Below are 26,315 nucleotides of genomic sequence, written 5' to 3'. Positions count from 1 at the left end.
CCTGACAGCTTCCAAGCACCCCACCCATCTGCTTCATCAGCCCTGTGCCCCACCCCCAGGGCAGCATATACCTCAATGACTTCGCGCGTGTGGTGAGCAGCGACCATGAGGCCGTTAATGGCATCCTGCACTTCATCGACCGTGTCCTGCTGCCCCCCGACGCGCTGCACTGGGAGCCGGATGATGAACCCATCCCAAGGGTATGACAGGCAGGGGCCTGGGAGGTGGAAGGCAGGCAGCTGGGGGCCTGGGATCCTCCCTTCCCGCCTGGCCTAGCTGTTTATGAGAGCCTTTCCTCAGAGAAATGTCACCGCTGCTGCCCAGGGCTTCGGTTACAAGATCTTCAGCGGCCTCCTGAAGGTACTGCTCCCGTGTGGGCCTGTCATTGTGGACACATATGCACGTGGAAGTGTGTGCAAGTGTGTATGCGTACCTGTGCGTGCATGCCCACCTGTGTGCCCACTGTCCCATGCGAGCCTGTGTGAACTCACGTGTGCACAAGCCACATCTGTGTGCATGAGCACCCCAGGGTGAGCACATGGGTGTGCTTATGTGTGCCCGCATTTCTGACAGCAGTGTGCACAGTTGAGATGTGTGCACACACATTCCTGCCTGGGATGGTCACAGATGAGAGTGGGTGAGTGTGGAGCCCCTTCCTCCTCTGTGGCACAGCTCCCTGCCTTTGCTCACTAGTCTCTGACTGGGCTGCGACTGCCACACCTTTGCTGCACCCCACCAGGTGGCCAGCCTCCTGCCCCTGCTACGAGAGGCATCCCATAGGCCCTTCACAATGCTGTGGCCCACAGACGCCGCCTTTCGAGCCCTGCCTCCAGATCGCCAGGCCTGGCTGTACCATGAGGACCACCGTGACAAGCTAGCAGCCATTCTGCGGGGCCACATGATCCGCAATGTCGAGGTGGGTACAGCCTCCAACTTTGGTCCTCACTGTCTGCAGCTCAGTCTGCCTCTCCACCTCCAATCATGATTCCACCTGCTCAGGCCTTGGCATCTGACCTGCCCAACCTGGGCCCACTTCGAACCATGCATGGGACCCCCGTCTCTTTCTCCTGCAGCCGAATGCGGCCCGTGAGTCTGGGGAGAGGGCTTGGATGAGGGGAGTAGGAGGCAGGGGCCCTGGCAGTGGAGCTGGAGTGCACCTGTGACCCCCGCATACCTCACATTCTCTCCTTGCAGGGTGAGCTCATGGTGGGTGAGGATGATGCCCGCATTGTGCAGCGGCACTTGCCTTTTGAAGGTGGCCTGGCCTATGGCATCGACCAGCTGTTGGAGCCACCTGGCCTTGGTGCTCGCTGTGACCACTTTGAGACCCGGCCCCTGAGACTGGTGAGGGAGGCCAGAGGCAGACGGGTAGAAGCCCACCCCGCCTGTGGTGTCCGTCCATCTGACTTTGCTGTGTTGGCTTCCCTCCCTTCCAGAACACTTGCAGCATCTGTGGGCTGGAGCCACCCTGTCCTGAGGGGTCACAGGAGCAGGTACAGGGCTAGGGGCTGAGTGGGGGTGGTGGGGTGGGGGCAGGCAGAGCCCAAGGACCACCAAACTCAGAACCACCCAACTGCGGCCTGACTCCTTTGGCCCAGGGCAGCCCTGAGGCCTGCTGGCGCTTCTACCCGAAGTTCTGGACGTCCCCTCCGCTGCGCTCTTTGGGATTACGCAGCGTCTGGGTCCAGCACAGCCTTTGGGCTAGGCCCCAAGGCCTGGGCAGGGGCTGCCACCGCAATTGTGTCACCACCACCTGGAAGCCCAGCTGCTGCCCTGGTCACTATGGCAGTGAGTGCCAAGGTGAGCATTGCAGACACTGTTGACTGGCTCCTCTGTTCCCCAAGAGAGCCAAGGCACAGCTCTGGCCATTGTCCCTGAGAGAGTGTTGGGGCATCCAGGGCTGGGGAGCTCTGGGTGGTGAGTAGATTTTACTAGCGGGAGTGCTGGGAGAGGCAGGGTGGGAGTGTGGACGGTGGAGAACCTGGGGAGGAGTGCTGGGGGGTCTGGATGTTCTCCAGGACACAGGCCTGGAGGGATCTTAGCAGTGTGGGGACATGGGTTGGGGACAGATGGCAGGGCTAGGCTGGAGGTACATGTATGGGGGTCCTGGTGAGAGCCTCTGACCCCACCTCACTTCTCCTACCCCATCCCCAGCTTGCCCTGGCGGCCCCAGCAGTCCTTGTAGTGACCGTGGCATGTGCATGGACGGCATGAGTGGCAGTGGGCAGTGTCTGTGCCATTCAGGTTTTGCTGGGACAGCCTGTGAACTCTGTGCACCGGGTGCCTTTGGGCCCCATTGTCAAGGTGGGCCGTCCCTGCCTGCCCCACGGCCCGATTCCTTTGGCCCTTGTGGGCCAATCTGGCCAATCTTTATCTTCCTGCCTGTCCCTCTCCCCAGCCTGCCGCTGCACTGTGCATGGCCGCTGTGATGAGGGCCTTGGGGGCTCTGGCTCCTGCTTCTGTGATGAAGGCTGGACTGGGTCACACTGTGAGGTGCAACTGGGTGAGTAGCCCCGTGCTTGTGCCCACCCTGCACACTTGTGTACATGTGCACACATCAGTAAAGGCACCAAGGGTGGGTGGAACGGGCAGAGGCCAGTAAGGCAACTACTAACCTGGTTCTGGGGGCTGGGCCCTGGGGAACAGAGCTGCAGCCTGTGTGCACCCCACCCTGTGCACCCAAGGCTGTGTGCCGTGCAGGCAACAGCTGCGAGTGCAGCCTGGGCTACGAAGGGGATGGCCGCATGTGTACAGGTAAGCAGGTGGGCGGGGACATGGAGGTGGGAGGCCTCCACTCCCCTGCAGTCACTGGATCCAACCACTGCCTCCCTGCCCTCAGTGGCAGACCTGTGCCAGGACGGGCATGGTAGCTGCAGTGAGCACGCCAACTGCAGCCAGGTAGGAACAGCGGTCACTTGTACCTGCCTGCCTGACTACGAGGGTGATGGCTGGAGCTGCCGGGCCCGCAACCCCTGCACAGATGGCCACCGCGGGGGCTGCAGCGAGCATGCCGACTGCTTAAGCACCGGTCTGGTGAGCAGGTTGGGGAGCCGAGCAGCCAGGGTGGGGAGGCCTGGCAGACCTTCCGACCTCTGAGGGGTGAAGGGCGCCCACTGCTCTCCCCAACCCCAGAACACACGGCGCTGTGAGTGCCACGCAGGCTATGTAGGCGATGGACTGCAGTGTCTGGAGGAGTTGGAACCGCCTGTGGACCGCTGCCTGGGCCAGCCACCACCCTGCCACTCAGATGCTGTGTGCACTGATCTGCATTTCCAGGGTGTGTCCCCTGCCCACTCCCAGTACCCATTTCATCCCTCAGAGCTGGCCAGCTGATCATGCGCCCCTCTATTCTGCAGAGAAACGGGCTGGTGTCTTCCACCTCCAGGCCACCAGCGGCCCTTATGGTCTGAACTTTTCGGAGGCTGAGGCGGCATGCAAAGCCCAGGGAGCCGTCCTTGCTTCATTCCCTCAGCTCTCTGCTGCCCAGCAGGTGTGTGGGGCCCAGAAGTTGGGGCCAAGTGTTGGGGGAGGCCTTGACTGCGTCTTGGGTCTCAGCATCCCCTCCTGTTCCTACAGCTGGGCTTCCACCTGTGCCTCATGGGCTGGCTGGCCAACGGCTCCGCTGCCCACCCTGTGGTTTTCCCTGTGGCGGACTGTGGCAATGGTCGGGTGGGCATAGTCAGCCTGGGTGCCCGCAAGAACCTCTCGGAGCGCTGGGATGCCTACTGCTTCCGCGTGCAAGGTGCATCCACCCCACCAAACCCTACTTCCCCGGCTCTGCCGCTTCCCACCAATCCGCTGAGCCACTGACCTGCCTTTCCTGCAGATGTGGCCTGCAGATGCCGAGATGGCTTCGTGGGTGACGGGATCAGCACATGCAATGGGAAGCTGTTGGATGTGCTGGCTGCCACTGCCAACTTCTCCACCTTCTATGGGGTGTGTGGGGCCCAGCCTTGCGGGTGGAAGGTGCTGGGATCCCTGAGGAGGGAGCCTGCTCACAGTTCTGTCTTTCCACCATGCCAGATGCTACTGGGCTATGCCAATGCCACCCAGCGGGGTCTCGACTTCCTGGACTTCCTGGATGATGAACTCACGTATAAGACACTCTTTGTCCCTGTCAATGAAGGCTTTGTGGACAACATGGTAACCAGCAGGGGTGTGGGGAGAGCAGAGCCCAAATTGGCCATTTCCATCTGGCCCAGGCCAACAGGCCTTGCTCTGCCCACAGACGCTGAGTGGCCCAGACTTGGAGCTGCACGCCTCCAACGCCACCCTCCTAAGTGCCAACGCCAGCCAGGGGAAGTTGCTTCCAGCTCACTCAGGCCTCAGCCTCATCATCAGTGATGCAGGACCTGACAATAGTTCCTGGGCCCCTGTGGTGAGTCTGGCAACTGTCCCACCCTGTTGGCCCTGGCTCTTGCTCACCGTGGGCTTGACTCTGGTCTCCCTGCAGGCCCCGGGGACAGTTGTGGTTAGTCATGTCATCGTGTGGGACATCATGGCCTTCAATGGCATCATCCATGTTCTGGCCAGCCCCCTCCTGGCACCCCCACAGCCTGTAAGTTGGGGAATGGGGAGGCAGAGCCCTTCCTGGCATCCCCACCACCTGTCAGCCTGGGGAAGGTGGTGGGACAGCTCCCACCAGGTCAGTACTCTGTTTGTAGCAGGCAGTGCTGGCGCCCGAAGCCCCACCTGTGGCGGCAGGCGTGGGGGCTGTGCTTGCTGCTGGAGCACTGCTTGGCTTGGTGGCTGGAGCTCTCTACCTCCGTGCCCGAGTCAAGCCCACGGGCTTTGGCTTCTCTGCCTTCCAGGTAGGGCTGGGTTGGGGCTGCCATGGCGGATCCTTGGATCTCCCTCAAGGTGCCTTGCCACTCACCCCTCTGCTACTCCCAGGCGGAAGAGGATGCTGCTGATGACTTCTCACCGTGGCAAGAAGGGACCAACCCCACCCTGGTCTCTGTCCCCAACCCTGTCTTTGGCAGTGACACCTTTTGTGAACCTTTCAATGTGAGCATGGAAGTGTGGCGGATGTGGGATGGGCCCAGGCCCCGGTCATGCCGACCACCAACAGCCCTGCTCTCCTAGGACTCACTCCTGGAGGAGGACTTCCCTGACACCCAGAGGATCCTCACAGTCAAGTGATAAGACTGGGGCTGAAAGCAGAGGCACGCGTAGGGAGAAGACCACTTTTATTGCTTATCTGGGTGGATGCCCAGGGTGGACAGGGCGGGAGGGGCTGGGGGCCTGTCCCAAACAATAAAGGTGCTCTCAGCGGATGTGGGCCATGTCGCCAAGGAAGGGGGTCTTCATGCAGCCGGTGCAGAGCTGGTCCATCCAGAGGGGCGCCTCGTGCTGCAGCGGTGTGCGGCGCGGGTAGAAGGTGAAGTCCACACGGTAGTTGAGCAGGCAGCTGAGGGAGGCCATGTAGAGGTCAGAGAAGCGCACGAGGCGCCTCGAGAAGTAGGTGGGGTTGTGGAAGGTGCGGAAGATGCTGCCAAACTGCGCGTTGAACAGGGCCTTGGTGATGCACCTGGCAAGGGAGACACGATGCACTTGAGGGGTGGGCCTGGGGTGGTGGCTTGGCTGGGACTCCTGCCCTGGCCCCGCCTGCTCACCTCAGCTCCTGCCGTTCTTTCATCCAGGCAGCTAGCACCTGCCTCGACTCCGCGTCCTGATAGGTCTGGGGACACAAGGTGTGCATTGGGTGCATGCACCCAAGCGGCTACTGCCCTGGCCCTCCCACAGCCACCTCGGCCCACACCTGCATGCGCTCCAGCAGCCCCGTGAGTGCTTGCTGCCACGTCAGCGAGTGCATGTACTGCTCTGTGTTAATGATGCGGATCTCTCGCTCCAGCTCAGGGATGATGGCGCCCGTGCGCCAGCCGTGTCGCAGCATGAGATCCTGGTGGGTGGGGCGGCGGAACTGGGCTCAGCGCCAGTTGTGGGGGTGGGGGGAGTTTCCTGGCCCTCCCCGCCTGCAGCCCAGCCCTGCCTCCCTCACCGCCAGGTCACTATAGAGGTGGTCCCCAAAGTAGAGCACGCGGGGGCCACGCCATTCCGTCAAGCGCAGGAAGTCAAACAGGTTTCCCTAGGGAGAGGAGGGGAATGCTGCTGAGCCAAGCGTGCCTTGTCCTCCACCAGTCCTCCCACCCAAATCCCCAGAGGCAGCCCAAATCCAGCCGGATGCTGGCTGCCCTTTCCCGTGGCCTTGCTGCTCCCTCCCTGGACCCTGGTCTTTGTCACTTCCCCCTCCTACTTGGGAAGGGGATTCTGCCTGCTGCAGGAAGGTGCCCTATAGGCCTGGCATGGTGCCCATGCCTTGAGGCCCTGCTCCCTGTGGTCTCACACATACCCCAGGCTAGGGATTGAACCCCTGTTTGTAAGGAAGAAACTGCAGGGAAGGCTCTGCAGCCCTGAAGTCCTCGCTGGCCTCCCCTGCCTCAGTGCAGAGGGACCTGGCAGACCAATGGCAGACCTCACCAGGGCCACCAGCATCTTGGAGCCGGAGAAAGATGGAGATACTTAGCCAGGCCCACATGTAACTGGGGAAGCTCACAGGGCAGCAGAAACTGAGAGGCCCAGAGCAGGAATCACCGGAGTAGTGCTCAGGCAGCAGCCACCAGGGCAGGAGTCCACACCCCAAAAGCGAGAGGAACTGACACCCAGCAAGCACAGTTCTTGGAGCAGTCTGTGCATCCAAAGCCTCAGAAGTGGAAGCGCTGGGGGAAACAGGTGGTGTGGGAGAAGCCAATTGCTGAACTAAGTTCAAGTGGAGGGACAGAGGCCCAGTCAGGCCATAGACCAAGAGAAAGAGTCTCAAGGGGCAGGAGACTGAAAGATTCCTAGTAACAGGCAGGATCCAACACACAGTGTAAGGCAGCTTCAGAATATTGGGCATAAAGAACTGCGTGAAAGCTGCCAGGGAAGAAAGTCATGTGTTTCCCATAAAGGTGCATGACCCTCTTCAGCTGAGGCTGGATGCCAAGACAGGGGAGAGCAGCCCCCTCAGACCTGATGAGACACACCTGGGCCCGAGGGCTGTGGCGCATTTGGGTGCAGAAGGGTGGGAGGCAGAGCAGTGGGCAGGACTGAGAGGGTGGGAGTGTTTCCTGCAGGTCAGGCCTGGGCATTGGCCACCCCCACACTGCTCCCCTGGCCAGCTGCTGGCTTCCCCCTCCCCCAGCCCCAAGGCCTTTAGACCCCCTAGCCTGAAGAAGCCCAGCTCAGCCAGGATTTCTGCATTCCAGCCAGGGCGAAACCTTAATCACTGCCTGCTTATAGATACCAAATCCCACCTCAACACCAGTCCCTCTCATTTTCCTAGCCAGGTAGGAAGGAGGAGTTTCTCTAGAGCACCCAATGAGCTGTCCACAACCAGACTTGTTCTGGCTGCAGCAGAGTGCTCAGCCCCAAGAAATGACATCATTTATCCAGCATTTCATGATCTCTGACCATTCTTGTTTTTTGAAGACAGGGTCTCGCATTGTTGCCCAGGCTAGAGTGCAGTGGTGTGATCACAGCTCACTGCAGCCTCGAACTCCTGGGTTCAAGTGATCCTCCCACTTCAGCCTCTGGAGACCAAAGGTGCATGCCCTGCTAATTTTTTCTGTTTTTAGTAGAGATGGGGTTTTGCCATGTTGGCCAGGCTGGTCTCAAACTCCTGAGCTCAACAAGCTATCCTGCAGCCTCGGCTTCCCAAACTGCTGGGATTACAGGTATGAGCCATCGCACCTGGCCCACTGGCCATTCTGAGGGCTTTATATCACAGCTTCAGTAAAGAGTATTACACCTCTTCTGCAGACAAGGGAAGCAAGGCACAGAGGTCAGGCAACGAGGCCAGGCTCCCTCTGCTGAGTAGTGGAGTTTGGAATTCAAAGCCAGGCAGCTTGACCCAGAGGTCAAGCTCTCGAGGCCACCCAGACCTGCTCCCTGCCAGCCATTGCCTGTGTGAGGCTGCTCAGGGCAAAGGAGCTGTGCTGCTCCCTCAGAGGCTGTCTCTGCTCTACACAGCCTGGAGCCCTGGCTAGGCCCCATGCCCCCACCACATGCTGCTTTCCCCAGATGGCCCTTACCTGCCGATAGATCTTGCCCTTTTCCAAGCGGGTGATCCGGTCCCACTGAAGTGAGCCCTTCTCATCGAGTTTTCTGAAAGGCCTGGGGTGCAGGTAAAGGGCTTGACTTCCAGTCTGTGGCTGGGCCATGGGCCGGGCAACCCCCATCCCTCCTGCATAAAGGCCCACCTGCTCAAGTGGACCCATGCCAGCAAGGGGGTGTTCCCACCCCAAGCACACTGGGCAGTGGGCAAACGCCAGGCTGGCCCCCTGCTTCAGTCCCCTCATTGGGGGGAGGCCTCTAATCCTCTTCCCTGGCCCTGTGACCCCCACCATGCCCATACTTGCGCCGGTCAGTGAAGAAGCTGGGCTTGTCTGCCTGGACAATGACCACATCGAAGAGCTGGCGCCAATCAGGACCCACCATGTGCCGCATCCCCTTGTCTCTGTGCGGAGGAGGTTCCGGTGGCAAGTAGTCTGAGGGCAGCTCTGTGCCTGCCCTCCCCACCCAGAGCCCTGGCCCTGCTGTCCCTCTGTTCACAGGGGCTGGACTCACACGAAGCTGAAAGGACTGTTGGTGATGAGGAACAGCTGTTTCCCATGGGCCACGAGGCGGCTCAGGACGGCAAACGTCTCATCCCCTCTCAGGATGTACTTCTCTAATGGGGCAGATGGGTCTATGAGGGCCAGCTCTGCCACCTGCTCAGGCTGGCCATGGCAGGGCTTCTATCCACCCTTACCCATGTCCTGCTCGATCCACTGGTACATGAGGCCCTTCACATGCACGTCTCGGATGGCGTCCTGGGGGTGGTGGAGGACAATGAGGGTGCAGCAGGGCCCAGGCGGGCTTGTCCTGCTGTGGCTGGACTTAGCTTTCCCTGCCATCCGAGGGCAGGCCCAGCATCCTCACCGTCACGTCCTTGTAGAGGTGCGCTTGGTCAAACTCCAGGCTGTGACCCAGGAAGTAGTCCACCACGCAGGACAGCAGAGCCATCTCCGGCAGTGAGAAGATGTCCATGAACTGCTTAATGGAGGGACCCTGGGGAGGGGGCCATTGTCTCAGACACCCTTTGGGGCCCCACCCCCTTCAGTGCTGGAGATGAGGGCTCCAAATCTGCCTTGGGACTTGGGCACATGTCCATGGGGCAGGCTGGCTGCTGGGGTATGGAGTACCTTGCCATAGAAGCCACTCATCTGGTATAGTGGGATGTGCTGGGTGCCCCCATACAGCTCGATCACTTCCTCATCTGGCACAGGCTGGAGGCCCCTGAGCAGGCCCAAGATACCATCAGTCCAAGGTAGTCCTGAGCCAGAACAGCAGTGTAGGGTGGGGCGGGGGTGGGGTTGGGGCACAGCCAACTGACCTGTAGGCTGTCCCCAGCTGCACGTAGTGGAAGGCGTCAATCTTCATCAGAAGGCTCTGGGGGCGTCAGGGAGGCAGGACAGACGGTGAGGAGGCAGTTTCACCACAGCCCCAAGCCAGCCTCTTTCAGCCCATGCCAGAACCCCAGATGGATGGTATTAAGGGGTAATGACCATACCAAGAGGACGCCAAGGAGGGAGCCCCTATACAGGTCCAGCCACTCACCTTCTGAATGTCATAGTGGAGGCCACGGATGGCAAAGCTGGGGTTGTAGTCATACTTCCGAATCCCCTCTGGGTACTGCCGGGGGAAAGCGGCCAGGCCTAAGCCAATAGCCCTGCCAGACCTGCTGGCTGGTGGCCACCCCAGGGGGTCAATCCAGCCACCTGCCCAGGGCAGCTGCCAGGCAAGAGGGCCAGGGAAGCCCCACGACTCAGCCCTGAGCTTAGGCCAAGGTGGGTCTGGCCGGCCTCCAGGCCCTGGGCGTGTTGGTGGCAAGGATCCCTGTCTCACCTTGTAGTGCTCGATCAGGATGTCACGGGCGGCGCTGAAGATCTCGGGGTGCAATGCGTCTGCATACTGGGCCAGGGTGTAGTCGTAGTCAAAGCCGTAGACCTCAACGTCACGTAGGCTGATCTCATTGTTGGCGTAGATGGCTGCTGGGTTCAGGAGACTGCAGACCTCGGGGGGCAGGAGGTCTAGAGGAAGGAGATGCAGGGAGGCCGTGATGGGGACGATGATCCCTGCGGCAGCTATGGCTCCCGAGCACTCTGTGGGGGACTAGCCCTGTGAGCCTCAGAAACACCCCACAATGGCTCCTCTTATTCCAGTGCTGCAGATGCTCAAACAGGCCCAGAGAGAAGTCACTTGCCCAGGGTCACGTGGTTAGGGTAAGGCAGAGCCCCTGGCTGGAGCTCCTCCCCATGGTTACACCTGCCTGCATTATACTATCTCCTGCAGCCCACCAGGTGTGGTGTACTGAGTCTGTGACTACTCCAAGCCCTCATCACTAAGCCCCATCAGACACAGGGCCATGCTAGAACCCTGGCAGCAGTCACTCAACTCCTCACTGCCTAGCCCCAGAACAGCTGCTTTTGGGATGCTCTGCAGTGCAAATCCTCCCACTTGCTCAAAACCCATGCAGGAACATCACTGTCTGGCCCCCTACAATTCAGTGGCTCCTCTGCTCCTCTCAGGGGCCCTGCCCTGCCCCCTGGCCTCATCTCTCAGCCTCCCTGGGATTATGTGTGAGGATAGTGTGTGGGCACTGAGGACTCCAACCCAGAGTGGCTGGCTCTGTATGGCCAGACTAGGGGGCTGAGGCCATGGATGCTGACTTTTCTACCTTTCCCAGAGCTGGGACTGGGGCTCAGGAACATTAGTGGGAGGGGGCGTCCCTCTGCTGATTGGACCGCCAGCTCTGTGCACCTCCCACAGCCCAGGGAGAGTGAGGCCCCTCTAATCAGATTTTAGCTACCCGCCAGCCCATATAATGACATTTGCTGGCTCTAGCCAGGGAACATTGCTAATTACGACAGGCAGGACGTGATGTCAGGTTCTGGGCCATTATCCGGGCTGCTCCTTCTGGGGATGTGGTCGTGGCCACCCCAAGTCTCTGGCTGCTCCCAGGAGGCTGCAGTTGGCTTTGAGGCCCACAGCAGGGTGCTGAGCAGGGCACTGTGCAGCATGGGTTCTGGGGTCCCAAGGAGGCAGATGAGGCTGAGAGGTCCCACGTTACCTGCCCTGGTTTCCCTATGTGTACAGTGGGGAAAGTGGAAGGGAAAGGAAAGGAGATGTGCTAGGAAGGCCACATGCAATGAGGTCAACCAGACAAGACCATGATAGAGGGAGCTCTCGTGGCTATGACTTCAGGAAGGTCACCTCACCTCTTGGGCCTCAGTTTCCTAGTTTCTAAAAGGGTAGGAAAAATTGTACCAAGTGGGGCATGGTGGCACACACCTACAGTCCTAGCTACTCAGGAGGCTGAGGCGAGAGGATTGCTTGAAACCCAGTAGTTCAAGACCAGTCTAAGCCATATAGCGATACCCTGTCTCTGTGAAAACATTTTTAAAAAGAAAAAAAAATTGTACCAACCTACAGAATTACTAAGAGGGTCATATGGAAGGTGCTGCTCTGTGCAGCAATCTCACTCTGCACCCGCACATACATAGGATTAAATGGGTGATATGTTTCCTGAGCCTATGAGCATCCTGTCCCCAATTTCCTAGTGTCCCTCCAGAAGGAGGGGCTGCAGGGAGAAGGGAGCAGGCAGGACTAGATGCACAGGGCACTGCCTTGCAGGGACCCCAGCTGTAAGACTCCAGGGGATCCCTGTCTCAGCCACAACCCCAGTGCCGATCACAAAACAGGAGCTGCCAGGTCAGAGGGCCAGGGAAGCCCCACAGTGTGCCTGGCAGCTGCTGAACTCAAGAGGCAGACGCCTCGTTGATGTGCTCTGTGCCCAGAGCACCTGCCTCAGAGGCACTCTGGGAACACAGGGCTCCATCCCCACCCCTTTCCTTTGGAGCCAAGTTCAGGATGTGGGTGGGGGATCAGGTGTAGACGCTTCCCCAGGCCAGTATAGAACTGCTGCTCCAAAGATCCATGGGTGTAGACAGGAGCCCTCACTTGGACAGTTGACTGCAACGCTCTAGGGAGCTGCTTCTGAGCCACGCCTCAAGGCCCAGGGTTCTGGTGTCACTAGGACCCTGGGCCTTGCCCTTCCCATGGTCCTGAGTTCCCAGGAACCAACTGTGACTATGACTCTTGGTGCAGAAGACCTGGGAGGGTCTGCTTGCCAGTGCAGCCCCTTGCTGGCACAGAGTCCTGGCCTTCACATCTGCCCTTAAGGATGTTCCCAGGGGCCCAGGGGCCCAGGGGCAGACAGTCCTCCCAAGAACAAAGCAGGATGGGGAAAGAGCCACAGGGCCTGGCGGCCTGGCCTGATTTCTAGACTAGAAGTCTTGGCTCTGGGGCGACAGCGGCCTGTTCCCTTCCATAGGTGGTGTGGGTTGGGGGGCAGCTGAGGGTGTGTCCCACCCAGCATGTCCAGCAATTGCCCTCCTCTCTCCTCAGCCCCAGCTCCCACACCTGCCCATGGTTCCAGGTCCCAGGGCCAACTGCTCCCTAGCAGCCATGACACTTGTGGATGCCTTAGAGGCTTGTCTCGTTCAATCCTCACTCTCATCCCGTGAGGCAGTCTCACTTATTCCCCCATCGTCCGGAGGAAGAAACTGGGGCTCAGGGAGGTGAAGTCACTTGCTCCAAACCACCCAGTAACAGGCACTGGGTTTGAGATCACCATTCAAGTCACCCCACCTACATTAATCACTCTGCCCCTCAGCCTAGCCTCCCACTGTCACACTGAGGCCAGGCGGGTGGGGGCTGGTGGACTGAGGGACCTGCTGCGCTGCTCTTAGCCCATAGGCATTAGCCCAAAGCGGACCTTTAGGCCAAAGGTGTGAAGCTGGCTCCTGCTGGTGCTCACCATGGGATCTCGGTGGAAATGACTTTGCTTGTTGTATGACAAGAGGAGCTTAGAGGGCTGTGAGGCTCCAAAGATGCAGACAGGCCCAGGAGGACAACGTCCAGTAGATCCCCATGCTCCTCCCTGAAACCTCCAAGGCAGGCTTCTCAGGATACTCACAGGGTCTTCTCCGGGCCCAGAGCAAAAACTTCATAAATAACACTGGGCTGCCTCTCCACAGACACAAACTCAACCTGGGACCTCGAGGGTAGACAGATGCCCAAGGCTTCAAAATGACCATTCCTCAGGGGCCTTTACCATTCTGCCTTCCCTGGTCAAGAAGTGATTCTCAGCCACCCCACAAAGCCGGAGCGAAAACCCCTGTCTAGCCAGTTGGAATCTTCCAGACAGGGCCACTTTATCAGACAATGAAAGCTACCTCACCCCTGGGGGTTCCTCCGGAAGCTCCCCTGCCCCACTTGGCCTGGTTCCAGTCATCACCCAACCCTGGGACAGAGAGGCCCCAGGACTGCGTTTCATGCTTGAGAGAGGGTGAGGCTTGCCTGGGGCCACCCAGCTGCTCAGTGATAGGGTCACGACCCAAACCACATCTGTCTGCTGCAGAAGCAGGGCCCCACTAGACGCAGGAAGACAAGCAGGCAGATGTCCAGCACTCTCAGCTCTGGGGCCTCACTAGTGAGCCCTAGCCGGCCCCCTCTAAGAAGGGGCCTCAGCCTCCTCAAGCCATTTCTCAGAAAGGAGAGAGCAGGGACAGGGAGGTTAAGTGCCCTTTGCAGCTCTAGTCTGGGCTACAGGGGGCGGGGGTGACTTGGTTTCTCCCAGTCTTCGCTTCCCGTGCTGAGAGGGGGCCGGACCTCCAGGGCGACATCGAGGTGTGTCTGGGAAGTCCAACCGGTGTCCCCTTTGGTCCGTCCGTCCCCAGGAGCCCGTTCTGCCCGGCACCGCTCGCTGGCTTTGTCCACAGCACTCTCCCGCCCCAACTAAGGGCTGGCCGAGAACAAGGGGTTGGGGGCGTTTCCGCCGCGGCCTCACGTTGGGCGGGACCCCGAGGGAAGACGGCGGGGGCCGAGCAGTCCGGCAGCCGCTCAAGGCGCGCCGAACTCCTCAGACCGAGCCGGGGAACAAACATCCCGCCCGCCCCCGGGCGTCGGGGAGCGCCAGAGGCCCCCAGGATGAACAGCCGGACCTTCTCGCGAAAGGCAGCCCGGCCCTTGGGCTCCGCGGCCCTGGCGAGCCACACTGGGTGCTTCCCCGGAGGAGCGGCGCCCTGGGGCTCGGTCCGTCAGTCTGTCCACGCGGAAGACACCCCGGCGCACGTCCCGCCCCAGCTCACCCACCGTGCACCAGTCTCCTCATGTCCTGGTAGCGAGCCCATAGGTGCGCGCTGAGGTCGGCGCCGCCTGCGGGTGCCTGGGCGGGCGCGGAGCGCGGGGCGCCGGGGCAGTGGGCGCCGGGACCCGGGGGGCCGCAGCCAGGGCAGGAGGGCGAGGACGAGGCGGTTCGCGGCCCGCCGTGGCCTCCGCACAGCAGCCAGCGCCGAGCGGCCGCCCGCAGCCCCGCACCCGCCATGCCCACCGCGCGCCGCCGGCGCCCACCGCCCGCCGCCCGCGCTGCCCTCGGCTCTCCCGCCGCCCGCCGCCCTCCGACTGCGCGCCCGCCACGGTGGCCTCGTGCTCCTCACGGCGGCCGGCCAATGGGTACGTCGCGCGGAGCCCGGCCTGCCAATGGGCGCGCCCCTCGGCCTGGGGGGCGGGAGGCCCCGGACCCGGCTGGGCCGGGCAGGGTCGGGCCGGCCAGGGCGGAGCGGGCTACCCAGCCCCCTCCCCCAGTCTCCCGCGCGGCGCGGGAGGACTCTGCGCCCCCGCTTCGGCCGTCATGCCGGCGATGGCGGCGCCTTTCCCTGGCCCCAGCCCTGGAAGTCAGAGGGCCTAAGAGCGGCCGTCCCTGCGAGGCTCCGGACGGCCGAGGCGCCGAGCGGAGACAGCCCGAGCGCGACGTGTACCCCTCTCCCTGGTCCCCAGGTCCTCTACTGCCCTCTCCGCTCCCGGGTCCGCCCGCCCTACCCTGCGCCTCTGGATGCTTTTGACCCCAGATTCTCCGTCCCTCCCCCCAGTCCTGGTGCCCTCCTTTCCGGGGGTCCTGGTCCCCAGTCTCCGGGCTCGGACTGACCACTGACCAGAGCTCAGGCCAGTCCACTCCCTGGTCTAACAAATAAAGAGCCTTTCCCGCGCTCCCCGGTGCCAGGCCCACGCTGGGGGAGGCCGAGAGGCCTGCAGGGCAGCCGACGTCCACTAAGGCAGGCTCTTCTCCCGCTAGGGTGACCCCTTCTAACTCAGCCAGGTGACTGGGCCGTGCGCTGCAGGGTTGTGGGCCACGGTCACTGCGCCTGCTTGTTTCTGACCTCAGTAAGTGGCCCCACTCACCCGTCAACCTCCAGTTTCCCGACGCAGGCCCCTGGTGAGATGCTGTGGTCTTTTCTAGCAATGTCGCCAGGCTTTCCAACAAAATTCCTCTTTCCTGCGCAGAACCGCTCTCCACTCGCATTTCTTCTGCTCAGATCCGTATTCCGAGCCCGCACCAGGCTGTGCGCCGGGGCCGGAGGAGGCCGACCCGGCACCCGTGGGCCCTGTCGAAGGGGAGCCAGCTGGGCACGCGTTGTTTTCTGAGGTGACCTCGCTGTCTTTCAGGGTGTGTGTACATTCGAAACTCCACTGAACCTTGATTGAAGACCTAGTGTGGCAGTCCATGGCCTGGGGACTGGTAAGGATTGAGGCCATAGGATGGGCTTGAGTGTGGCGGTGCCCCCAGGGCCCCACTGAACTAGTGGGTGTGCTGGGAACCTGGCCACACGTGAACCTCTCCAGACGAGGGGATGCCTTGCAGCGTCCAGCCGTCAAAACCTCCTGTAGAAATGGGAGCGAGCATCAAGCCTGTGTGTGTGCATGCTTGGGTGGAGTCAACCCGGAGAAGAAAGAGGCTTCCAGGCTGGCCCTCCAAAGCCGGTTGTACAGGCGGCAGCTCAGGCTACTCACTGCGGGCCCTATGACCCTTTCTGGGGCACTGCTTGCTCTCTCCAGTCTGCTTTGGTATATTTTGTGTCCATATCACCAAATCGTCTCATTGGTTCTAAGCTTTCATTTACCTTCCTTAGATTGTCTAATAGTTGTCTCCCTTCTCAAAGCTGTTCCTGCAGTTTCTATTTTAGTTCTAGGTAATGGGGTGACAGCCCCTTTCAGTTACCTTCAGCAAGCACAGCAGCATGAGAGGACGCAATGACAAGTGAAGTCTCTTAAGTCAGAGCCCTGCTTCTATCTGGCATAGCCTCTTAGTCAATTAAGAGAATACATGTAAAGAATACACGTTCAGACTGGGCGCGGTGGCTCACGCCTGTAATTACAGCACTTTGGGAGGCCAAGGCAGGAGGATCTCTTGAGCCCAGGAGTTTGAGACCAGCCTGGGCAATATAGTGGGACCCCCGTCTCTACAAAAGATTAAAAAATTAGCCGGGTGTGGTGGTGCGCCCCTGTAGTGCTGGGAGGATGTCTTGAGCAGGGGAGGAGGGGTTTGTAGTGAGCCGAGACTGCGCCACTGCACTTCAGCCTGGATGACAGAGTGAGATCCTGTCTCAAAAAACAAACAAAAACCATATTTGGGAATACATGGGAAGAGCGAGGGCTCTGCCAATCATTATCATCATAGTGAATATTCTAACTAATGTTAATCAGTTAGTATGCTCCAGGGTTGTGTTCAGTGCCTCATTCCTATTACCGCACTAAATTCTCCCAGCGTCAGAACAAGGCCTCCGTTTTACGGCTTAGGGAATTGAAGCACAGACGGGGTAAGGGAGCACTTGTAGAGCAGGGATGTGGTTTGATAACAGAGCGCATGCTCTTTAACTATCCTGCTCTTCTGCGATTGTTGTGAATAAAGCACCTACAAGTTCCTGTAGAACGGTAAGTGCCCCATACAACATAGCTTTCATTAATTTTAGGTATCTCACGCAGCGCTTACTTAGATTTTTGCTATGATAATTGATAAAGTTCAGCTTTCAACACTCCATATCAAATTGTTACTTCAGAAGTCTAGGCACCAATCACATCTCCGAAATAAACGCAAGGCATTGCATAATTGCATTTTGGAATGTGGTGCTGTATACAGTCCATCAGAGAGGGTCATCATTTCTATCTGGGTATTAGGAATAAAAATGGCGGTGGCAGAGTAGGGGGCGCGGCTGCCAGCTCCGAGTTCAGACCCGCTCTGGGGAGGCAGAGGGCGAGGCCGGGCCGACGCCACGTGGGCTGCCCTTCCCTTTTGGGCAGCCCCACCTCCAGAGCTGAGGCGCCTGCGCCAGCAGCTTCTGGCCCTGCTCGGCCTCAGGGAGCACGCGCACCCTGCGTACTCTGATTGGCGAAACCTCACGCCCCCCCGCTGCATTCTGATTGGCGGATCCGCCATGCTTTAGGAGGTCGGCGCCCAGCTTTCCGGCACTTGTACGCGTAGCATACAGCGCTCGTTAGTCCCCCAGGCCGCCGTATACGGCGAGTACGGGCGGGGCGGCCTTAGCTGCGTCCGGGCGATCCAGTGCCTAGTTCCGCCATACCCCTCTCCACGACCTCGGTCGAGCATGTTCAACACGGCCCAGGTGAGACGGATTCTGCAGCGGGTGCCCGGGAAGCAGCGACTCGGCATCTACCGGTTTCTGCCCTTCTTTTTTGTCCTGGGAGGAACGATGGAGTGGATCATGATTAAAGTGCGCGTAGGCCAGGAGACCTTCTGTAAGTGAGGGGGTAGCAGTCTCTGCTTTCAGGAAGGCACGAGGCGTAGGGATCCGTTTTTCTGGGAAGTATTCTCAGAGAGCAAAGTGCGCATTCCACTCAGGACGCTGGGCAAGTGCAGTTCCATCCGCTTGGCAGTCAGGGCGGCCTGGCTCTCCTGTAGGCCGGGCACATTGGCGTCCAACCTTGCGACCTTCCCTGCACTTAGAGGCGAGATCACGTGCTTCCAGCCCTCTCACGCCTGCCCTTCACTCTTGCCGGTGACATCGTTTGGGCCTAAGGAACAGACTTGCTCACAACAATCGTAGAAGCGGGTGGATATGAGGGGTCAGGGAAACTCCTGCTAAATAGCCATTTCACTTTGGACTCATCTGTCCAAACTCTGGAGGGAGCTGATCTGCCTGACTTTGCTATTTACCACTGCCTTTACAGGGCAGTCATTGGCACCAGGTCTTTGGTCTGGGTCCAGATGATGAGCACTGTAAAGACAGTGGTAATGCCTGGCACTGCATTACTGAGCATTAACTCTGGACAGGCCAGTTCCTTTCAGGAGGACTTCCCCAACCCCTCGGCCCTTTCTGCTTTGCTCCTCTCCTGAAACAAATCGCTATCATTTGTGAATTGCCAACCCACATTTTAAAGAATTGTTACATTAGTGATTCCTAAAGATCCTTAGTCCTTCTGTTCATCCATTCATTGATACTTAATGAGCATTCTTGAGGGGCTATAATGAAAAAGGCAGAGGTGTCCCTTACCCCAGAAGAGCTCTAATGGGAAAGAAGATGACAGTGATCAGTGCTGTGAGAAGGAAGTGGGAGGAACATAGGAATCTCGGTTGGGCGCATCAACTGGACTAGATGGTGCAGGGAAGGCTTCCGGAAGCAGCTACCAAGTAAAGTAGGACCTGAAGACTGAGTAGGTGTCAGTCAGATGAGGGGAAGGTGTGTGGAATTGAAAGCATCTCCATGGCAGTGGTAGGAGCACTTGTGTGAGAGTATGCTGTGTGTTTGCGGGATTGAAGCAGATGAACAAAGTGGGGATGGCTAGAAGGGTGCCTGGGCAGGGTGGCAAAGGGACTGGAGAATCAAGAATGGATCCCAAGGATTCTTTTTAAGGAGAGGATTTAACATGTGGAGAATGGCTTCTTGTGGACAGATTGGTAGGAACAGTTATGCTGTATGGCTGTCCAGAGTTGAGACGGTGGCCTGGTCTAGGTTGGAGCAGAAAGGCTGCCAAGAAGGGGTGGAAGTAAGAGACAGCCCGGAGGTAGTACTGACAGGGCATGGTGATTGAGTGGACTCAGGAGATAAGTGGAGGCTTCTGGTGGGACACCTGGGGCAGGGGTGGTGCATTTCCTGAAGGTGCAGAACACAGGGCCATCCTGGGCACCATCTGGGACGGGATGAGGTAGATATGGTTATACAGAGCTGAAGCTCAGGAGGCAAATCTGGGCCAGAAATTGGGATTCGTGAACCATTCATAAGCAAATTGTGATGGAAGTCAAACCCTAACTTTTTTTTTTTTTTGAGACGGAGTCTCGCTCTGTCGCCCAGGCTGGAGTGCAGTGGCCAGATCTCAGCTCACTGCAAGCTCCACTTCCTGGGTTTACGCCATTCTCCTGCCTCAGCCTCCCGAGTAGCTGGGACTACAGGTGTCCGCCACCTTGCCCGGCTAGTTTTTTGTATTTTTTAGTAGAGACGGGGTTTCACCGGGTTAGCCAGGATGGTCTCGATCTCCTGTCCTCGTGATCCGCCCATCTCAGCCTCCCAAAGTGCTGGGATTACAGGCTTGAGCAACCACGCCCGGCCAAACCCTAACATTTTAATTTAATTAATTTATTTTTTGAGACCGAGTTTTGCTCTTGTTGCCCAGGCTGGAGTGCAATGGTGCGATCTCAGCTCATCACAACCTCTGCCTCCCAGGGTCAAGCGATTCTCTTGCCTCAGCCTCTGGAGTAGCTGGGATTACAGGTATGCGCCACCACGCCTGGCTAATTTTGTATTTTTAGTAGAGATGGGGTGTCTCCATGTTGGTCAGGCTGGTCTCGAACTCCCGACCTCAGGTGATCTGCCCACCTTGGCCTCCCAGAGTGCTGGGATTACAGGCGTGAGCCACTGTGCCTGGCCCAAACCCCAACATTTTAAGGGTAACTGAGAATGGCCAGAGAGGCAAGGAGGGAAACCAGGAAGATTTGTTATCACAAAAGAAAAGAGGTTAAAGAAGTCCAGCTCTGAAGGGGAGGTAACCCCCTTCCTCTAGGAGAGACTGCAGGATATACAAATAATGATCTAGAAGGAGAGGGTAGAGAAAGGCTGGAGATACTGGACCCTTGAGGGTGGGAGAGGGTGGGACCAGAGCTGGGTGACAGGAGTAAGCCCTTGGAAGTTAGCTGGAAGAGTTCCTTATGATGACTTTCCTCTGTGAAGGAACAGAGGAAATGGCCATTAGGGGGTGGGTGAAGAAGAGTCAGGATCATGGCTGAGGAAACAGGATTGTCAGACACCTCAGTGGACCCAGTTAGAGGCATCAATTGGCCCCTCAGTGCACAGCAAGCAGGGTGAAGCATGGGGAAGGGAGGAAGTTGGATTAATCAGTGGTTGGGGTTTTGAGGTTGTCAGGAAGTTAAGATACTGACAACAGTATGAAAGAATTTTAGCTGATTTGCCAGGAGAGAGAACAAGAGGCAGTTGAGCTGGGAAGACAGGGGCTGAAGGCCTGGGGAAGAAACCTGAGGTCCAAGGACAGGAGGGCTGGAAAGGTAATGGGGGTTGTGGTATGAACAGAAATCCTTCAGAGGAGCCCTGCAAATGACTGGAAGATGTTGAAGGTGAAGGGGGCTGGGTAAGCTTCATCCCCATGGGTAAGAGTGGTATCTGGGGAGAAGGCACAGGACAGGGGCAAGGAACCTGAGCTAGAGGCCAGCACTTTTGGTGACTGAAGGGGCATGATGGAGAGCATCAGGCCAAAGAAAGATGGTGGTAGACAAATGGCGTGAGCCATGAAGGAAGAAGTTTTTTTTTTTTTTTTTTTTTGAGAGAGTCTTGCTCTGTTGCCCAGGCTGGAGTGTGGGGGCACGATCTTAGCTCACTGCAACCTCTGCCTCTTGGGTTCAAGCGACTCTCCTGCCTCAGCCTCCCGAGTAGCTGGGACTATAGGTGCCTGCCACCACACCCGGCTAATTTTTGTATTTTTAGTAGTGACGGGGTTTCACCATATTGGCCAGGCTGGTCTCAAACTCCTGACCTTCGGCCTCCCGAAGTGCTGGGATTATAGGCACGAGCCACTGTGCCTGGCCTGGAAGAAGATTCTTTACATGAAGGTGGAGAATGAAAGGTCTGGCAAAGCAGCAGCTGGAACAAGGAAACTGATCTCCTCTCCCCACCTGAAGGTTTCTGGGTATGGAAGAGGGAGCATCAGAGAGCCAAGAGGCAAGAAGTGCCTTTGAGGAGCCAGGTTTTAGTTAAGAAGGATGACTTCAGAGCACAGAATAGAAATTATGGGGGAGAAGGAAGTGAGGGAAAGCTTAAAACACTAAGAGATGTGCTAAGACGTGATTCTATCTTTCAAGACACTGACTTTTACTCTAAGTCTAGAACTCCATTATCATAGTCTCATCTAACTCAAGTTTTAAGTTTATTTTGGCATTGAGTTAAATATTAATGCCAAGATTCAGAAGTAGGTGACAGACCTAGACTGTTGGTTAAATTACTCATATTGAGTGTTTTAATTTTAAATATGTTTCTTAAAAATCTAAGCAACTTTTTGTTTGATACAGATGATGTCTACCGTAGAAAAGCCTCAGAAAGACAGTATCAGAGAAGGCTGGAAGATGAATGAGACTGAACTTCAGCAGTCAATAAAGTCAATATGAATTTTTACTATTGGTTTCAGTGCCTTTTAAAATGTACTTTTCAGATTTCTTGTTCTGACACAGCTTGTCCTTTATCAGCTGCACAATATTCCAATAACTGTCTTTTCAAAGAATTTTTATAGTTCTGTCTCTACTTGAGTACTTCCCAAGTCACTGCAGGACAGCACTTAGGGGAAAATTATTTCCTCCTAAAACACTCACTTGATGAATCTAGTCCATGAAATATATATATATATATATATATATTTTTTTTTTTTTTTTTTTTTTTGAGAAGGAGTCTCGCTCTGTCACCCAGGCTGGAGTGCAGTGGCCAGATCTCAGCTCACTGCAAACTCCGCCTCCTGGGTTTACGCCATTCTCCTGCCTCAGCCTCCCGAGTAGCTGGGACTACAGGTGCCCGCCACCTCGCCCGGCTAGTTTTTTGTATTTTTTTAGTAGAGACGGGGTTTCACCGTGTTAGCCAGGATGGTCTTGATCTCCTGACCTCGTGATCCGCCCGCCTCGGCCTCCCAAAGTGCTGGGATTACAGACTTGAGCCACCGCGCCCGGCCGAAATATTTCTTAAACAATTCAAGGATCAATCAGGATGCTTTTCAGTGAAGCCCGAATTGTTTTCGGCAACTTTGTTTTTAGGCAACTAATGATAACCTTATTTACTTTTTTGCAGAATTCAAATTAAATTATGGACACATTCTCTATTGCAAGATCATTTAAGCCAGGATAATTATGCAGGTTATATTTCTGCCAGCTACTAGACTATAAACTTTTTGCTAGGGTGGTGGAAATTCCTGATTGACTACGCATTTCTCAATGAACAGAAATATGCTCCTCCCTCGCTTGGCTCCACTAAATTGCAAGGACTGGACCTTCATGAGGACTCTGGGCAACAGGTTTTATGCTACTCTATGATGAAGATGCTGCTCTTCCATTCAGCTGCTAGAAACAGTTGCTCCTTCCATGAGAAAGTGAACCTACACAGCATAAAGCAATCCCAGACTTGAGTTAAATCAGAGGCTCAGTCTATTGAGTGATTTGGCAATTTGACCCAGTGTAAGTTTGGATCAGCCTGGCAGAAAAAGCAGACACCTTTCCATGCTTGCGTAACCACATCTAACATCATTTCAAGCAAGAAAATATCTACATACTAAAGAATAATTTCTAACTATTGCACAAGAATAAAGCTGATGCTTAAGGCCACAGGGTATCCTCAAGTTAATGATCTCTGCCATAAACATATCTAATTTTTTCTAGAGATTTTTCTCCTAATTTTAGTCCACTTATGTTAGAACCAATTCAGTAAAGAACCATTAACTACTCACATCTCATTAAAGCACTACCTACACTACAGTACAGCAAGCCCAGAGTCACAGCTGGGAGATGGCTTGAATGTGAAAGGCCAGTAATGACCTCTACTACCAGGGAGAGGATGGTGGTTCATCATATTCTCATGCCCAGTTGTGTCATCTAGGACTCCTGGTAAACCTAACCTGATAAACCATTTTTAGTGACTTGACTGCTGTATAAAAAGTATAGTATGATTCTCTAAATTATATGGCCATATTCCATGTTTGCCCTAATCCACCTTGTTTTAGGAGTTTGGTACATACAGAAAATATGTCATACCTTTTACAAAGAATAACAGTAAACACTAATAAAACCATTGGCTAACTTCTGTGTCTGCTGTGGGTTCATTCCCTTGCCCATCCGCCCGCTTCCATCCCACAGAGAACCATTAGACTGAATTTTGTGTTAGCCTTCCCTAGAGCTTTCCTCTCCATTTCTTTCTTTTTCTTCTTTCCATTAGAATGTTAATTTATTGAAGGACAACAGACTTTGAAAATGATGGCCAGGCTTGGTGGCTCAAGCCTGTAATCCAAGCACTTTGGGACGCTCAGGCCGGAGGATTGCTTGAGGCAAGGAGTTCAAGGCCAGCCTGGGCAACATAAACTCCGTCTCTATTAAAAGAAAAAAAAAAAGAAGGCCGGGTGCAGTGGCTCACACCTGTACTTTCAGCACTTTGGGTCGCCAAGGCAGGTAGATCACCTGAAGTCAGGAGTTCGAGACCAGTCTGATCAACACAGAAAAACCCCGTCTCTACTAAAAATATAAATTAGCCGGGTGTGGTGGTACATGCCTATAATCCCAGCTACTCAGGAGGCTGAGGCAGGAGAATCACTTGAACCTGGGAGGCAAAGGCTGCAGTGAGCCGAGATTGCGCCATTGCACTCCAGCCTGGGCAACAAGAGTGAAACTCCATCTGAAAAAAAAAAAAAAGATTGGACAACTTTTAGGCAGGTATGTGGGGAAAAGAAAGATCAGCCTGTTACTGTGTCTATATAGAAGGAAGTAGACATAAGAGACTCCATTTGGTTCTGTATTTGAGATGCTGTTAATCTGTGACCCTACCCCCAACCTTATCCTTGCAAGAGACATGTGCTGTGGTGACTCAAGGCTGTGCAGGATGTGCTTTGTTAAACAAGTGCCTAAAGGCTGCTTGCTGGTTAAAGGTCATCACCATTCTCTTAATCTCAAGTAAGAGAAAAGCATTTGTCTCCTGCCCGCGCCTGGGCAATGGAACATCTCCGTGTAAAACCCGATTGTATGATTTGTTTACTGAGCAAGGAGAAAACTGCCTTTCGGAATAAGGTGGGACTTGCTGGAGCAATGCTGCTAAAAGGTTTATGGAGAGTTTGCATATGCATCTCAAGGCACAGCATTTTCCTTTAAACTTATTCATGTCACAGGGATTTTTGTTCATGTCTTACTGCTGATTTCCTCCCTACAATGATCCTATTGTCCAGCCATTCCCTTATCTTTAAGATGGTAAAGATAATTATCAATAAATACTGAGAGAACTCAGAGACCGGGGCAGGCGTGGGTCCTCTGTATGCTGAGCGCCAGTCCCCTGGGCCCCACTTTTCTTTCTCTATACTTTGTCTCTGTGTCTTATTTCTTTTCTCAAGTCTCTCGTTCCACCTAATGAGAAACACCCACAGGTGTGGAGGGGCAGGCCACCCCTTCACAGGTAGACTACCAAAGCAATTATTGTATTCAATGTAAGCAAGTTTTCAGAGCATATTAGTTTGGATGCTGTGAGTGAGAACTCATTTGTTAGCCAGGGTGCAAGCTTTTTTTGAGATAGGGTTTCACTGTCACTCAGGCTGGAGTGCAGTGGCATGATTATAGTTCACTGCAGCCTTGAACTCTTGGGCTCAAGCGATCTTCCTGCCTCAGCCTCCCAGGTAGCTGGGACTAGCTAGCTACCATGCCTGGCTAATTTTTAAATTTTTTGTAGACACAGAGTCTTGCTGTGTTAACTGGGCTGGTCTCAAAATCCTGGGCTCAAGCTCAGCCTCCCAAAGTGTTGGGATTACAGGCATGAGCCACTGTACTCAGTTAAGGTATATAAGCTTTTAATTTTCCCTCAAAAAAAAAAAAAAATATATATATATATATATATTTTGAGACGGAGTCTCCCTCTGTTGCCCAGGCTGGAGTGCAGTGGACGGATCTCAGCTCACTGCAAGCTCCACCTCCTGGGTTTTACGCCATTCTCCTGCCTCAGCCTCCTGAGTAGCTGGGACTACAGGCGCCCGCCACCACGCCCGGCTAGTTTTTTGTATTTTTTTAGTAGAGATGGGGTTTCACCATGTTAGCCAGGATGGTCTCGATCTCCTGATCTCGTGATCCGTCCGTCTCGGCCTCCCAAAGTGCTGGGATTACAGGCTTGAGCCACCACGCCTGGCCTCAAAACTATTTTTAACTCTCCTACTAGGAATATGACTCTATCCTACTTATCAGACACTGAACTATTTAAGGGAACTTAAAGTGAGGCCAGGAGTAGTTGCTCATGTCTATAATCCCAGTACTTTGGGAGGCTGAGGTGGGAGGATTACCTGAGCCCAGGAGTTCAAGATTAGCCTGGGCAACATGGTGAAACCATCTCTACAAAAAGTACAAAAAATTAGCCAGGCCTGGTGGTATGCACCTATAGTCCCAGCTATTTGGGAGGCTGAGGTGAGAGATTTACCTGAGCCAGGAGGTCAAGACTGCAGTAAGTGTGATCCCAACACTGCACTCTAGCCTGGGCAATGGAGTGAGACCCTGTCTCCAAAAAACAAACAAACAAAAAAAAGTGAAAAGAATTCCAGTACCACCAACTGTAAACTACAGGGCATAAATTTTAATAAATTTCAAGAACGATACTTATTTCAGAATGCTGAGAACCTGATTAGCATTTATTGCTAGAACTCCACCTCCACTGTGGTGTTGGGAAAGAACATGGGCTTTGGAATGTCATTTATCATCTGAATTGATAGAGAAAGTACCTAACAATGGTAAAAGAGTATTACAGCCCAAAAACCAAAAACAAGAAAGAAAAAAAGCAGTGAATAAATGAGTTATTTTTGTTCATCTAGCAGTTCTATTTTGGAAGTCTTACCTACATCCCTGATGTGGTATTTAATCTCCGTTTTTTGTGTGTGTTTAAATTTTTCACACTGAATTAACTCTCTTTAAAAAAATATGCTCTTAGCCAGGCGCGGTGGCTCACGCCTGTAATCCCAGCACTTTGGGAGGCTGAGGCAGGTGGATCACGAGGTCAGGAGATGGAGGCCATCCTGGCTAACACGGTGAAAACCCTGTCTCTACTAAAAATACAAAAACATTAGCCGGGTGTGGTGGCAGGTGCCTGTAGTCCCAGCTACTCAGGAGGCTGAGGCAGGAGAATGGCCTGAACCTGGGAGGCAGAGCTTGCAGTGAGGAGAGA

At 55.6% G+C, this 26,315-nt stretch overlaps 3 protein-coding genes across 8 annotated transcripts in view; 2 read left to right on the top strand and 1 right to left on the bottom strand.

Moving 5' to 3' along the window:
* The window catches only part of STAB1 (stabilin 1), a 29,288-nt gene extending 23,994 nt beyond the window's left edge, over window positions 1-5,294 (top strand). For 3 of the 6 annotated variants that reach the window (XM_030930807.1, XM_030930884.1, XM_030930970.1), the window contains 20 exons: window positions 60-200; window positions 301-360; window positions 740-916; window positions 1,000-1,086; window positions 1,195-1,344; window positions 1,437-1,493; window positions 1,599-1,800; window positions 2,155-2,304; window positions 2,399-2,503; window positions 2,647-2,754; window positions 2,840-3,033; window positions 3,133-3,277; window positions 3,357-3,490; window positions 3,577-3,742; window positions 3,827-3,936; window positions 4,024-4,143; window positions 4,229-4,558; window positions 4,665-4,811; window positions 4,894-5,007; window positions 5,086-5,227. In XM_030930807.1, coding sequence (XP_030786667.1) covers window positions 60-200; window positions 301-360; window positions 740-916; window positions 1,000-1,086; window positions 1,195-1,344; window positions 1,437-1,493; window positions 1,599-1,800; window positions 2,155-2,304; window positions 2,399-2,503; window positions 2,647-2,754; window positions 2,840-3,033; window positions 3,133-3,277; window positions 3,357-3,490; window positions 3,577-3,742; window positions 3,827-3,936; window positions 4,024-4,143; window positions 4,229-4,558; window positions 4,665-4,811; window positions 4,894-5,007; window positions 5,086-5,142 — 2,754 coding nt within the window. In that variant the 3' untranslated portion in view covers window positions 5,143-5,227. Of the gene's footprint in view, window positions 1-59; window positions 201-300; window positions 361-739; window positions 917-999; window positions 1,087-1,194; window positions 1,345-1,436; window positions 1,494-1,598; window positions 1,801-2,154; window positions 2,305-2,398; window positions 2,504-2,646; window positions 2,755-2,839; window positions 3,034-3,132; window positions 3,278-3,356; window positions 3,491-3,576; window positions 3,743-3,826; window positions 3,937-4,023; window positions 4,144-4,228; window positions 4,559-4,664; window positions 4,812-4,893; window positions 5,008-5,085 lie in introns of those variants that run through there. The other 3 variants (XM_010365005.2, XM_010365006.2, XM_030930931.1) reach the window with 3 other exon arrangements.
* Window positions 5,173-14,591, bottom strand: NT5DC2 (5'-nucleotidase domain containing 2). Its single transcript, XM_010365009.2, has 14 exons — window positions 14,239-14,591; window positions 9,928-10,112; window positions 9,640-9,714; window positions 9,416-9,471; window positions 9,225-9,318; window positions 8,962-9,090; window positions 8,792-8,852; window positions 8,608-8,710; window positions 8,396-8,497; window positions 8,073-8,154; window positions 6,002-6,088; window positions 5,762-5,902; window positions 5,616-5,680; window positions 5,173-5,530 (listed from the first exon to the last, which is right to left on the bottom strand). Exons 1-14 carry the CDS (start codon window positions 14,468-14,470, stop codon window positions 5,269-5,271), a joined length of 1,674 nt encoding a protein of 557 aa, XP_010363311.2. The 5' UTR covers window positions 14,471-14,591; the 3' UTR covers window positions 5,173-5,268.
* Window positions 14,592-17,365: 2,774 nt separating this feature from the next.
* Window positions 17,366-21,598, top strand: SMIM4 (small integral membrane protein 4). Its single transcript, XM_010365004.2, has 2 exons — window positions 17,366-17,676; window positions 21,452-21,598. The coding sequence occupies exons 1-2, from the start codon at window positions 17,526-17,528 to the stop codon at window positions 21,511-21,513; spliced, it is 213 nt and encodes a 70-aa protein (XP_010363306.2). The 5' UTR covers window positions 17,366-17,525; the 3' UTR covers window positions 21,514-21,598.
* Window positions 21,599-26,315: the final 4,717 nt, after the last annotated feature.

This window comes from Rhinopithecus roxellana, chromosome 1 (assembly GCF_007565055.1).
Source record: "Rhinopithecus roxellana isolate Shanxi Qingling chromosome 1, ASM756505v1, whole genome shotgun sequence".
Lineage (NCBI taxonomy): Eukaryota > Metazoa > Chordata > Mammalia > Primates > Cercopithecidae > Rhinopithecus > Rhinopithecus roxellana.
Note: the sequence above shows the minus strand (reverse complement) of the source record. Positions and strands in the feature narration are given on the sequence as shown.

Excerpts from the sequence above, each read along its gene's own strand:
- NT5DC2 (XM_010365009.2), bottom strand. The coding sequence starts at position 14,470 with ATGGCGGGTGCGGGGCTGCGGGCGGCCGCTCGGCGCTGGCTGCTGTGC. Across the intron at positions 6,089-8,072 it reads AGGGCAAGATCTATCGGCAG|GGAAACCTGTTTGACTTCCT; the intron begins GTAAGGGCCATC and ends TCCTCTCCCTAG. Across the intron at positions 5,903-6,001 it reads ACCTCTATAGTGACCTGGCG|GATCTCATGCTGCGACACGG; the intron begins GTGAGGGAGGCA and ends CCCACCCACCAG.
- SMIM4 (XM_010365004.2), top strand. The coding sequence starts at position 17,526 with ATGTTCAACACGGCCCAGGTGAGACGGATTCTGCAGCGGGTGCCCGGG. Across the intron at positions 17,677-21,451 it reads CGTAGGCCAGGAGACCTTCT|ATGATGTCTACCGTAGAAAA; the intron begins GTAAGTGAGGGG and ends TGTTTGATACAG.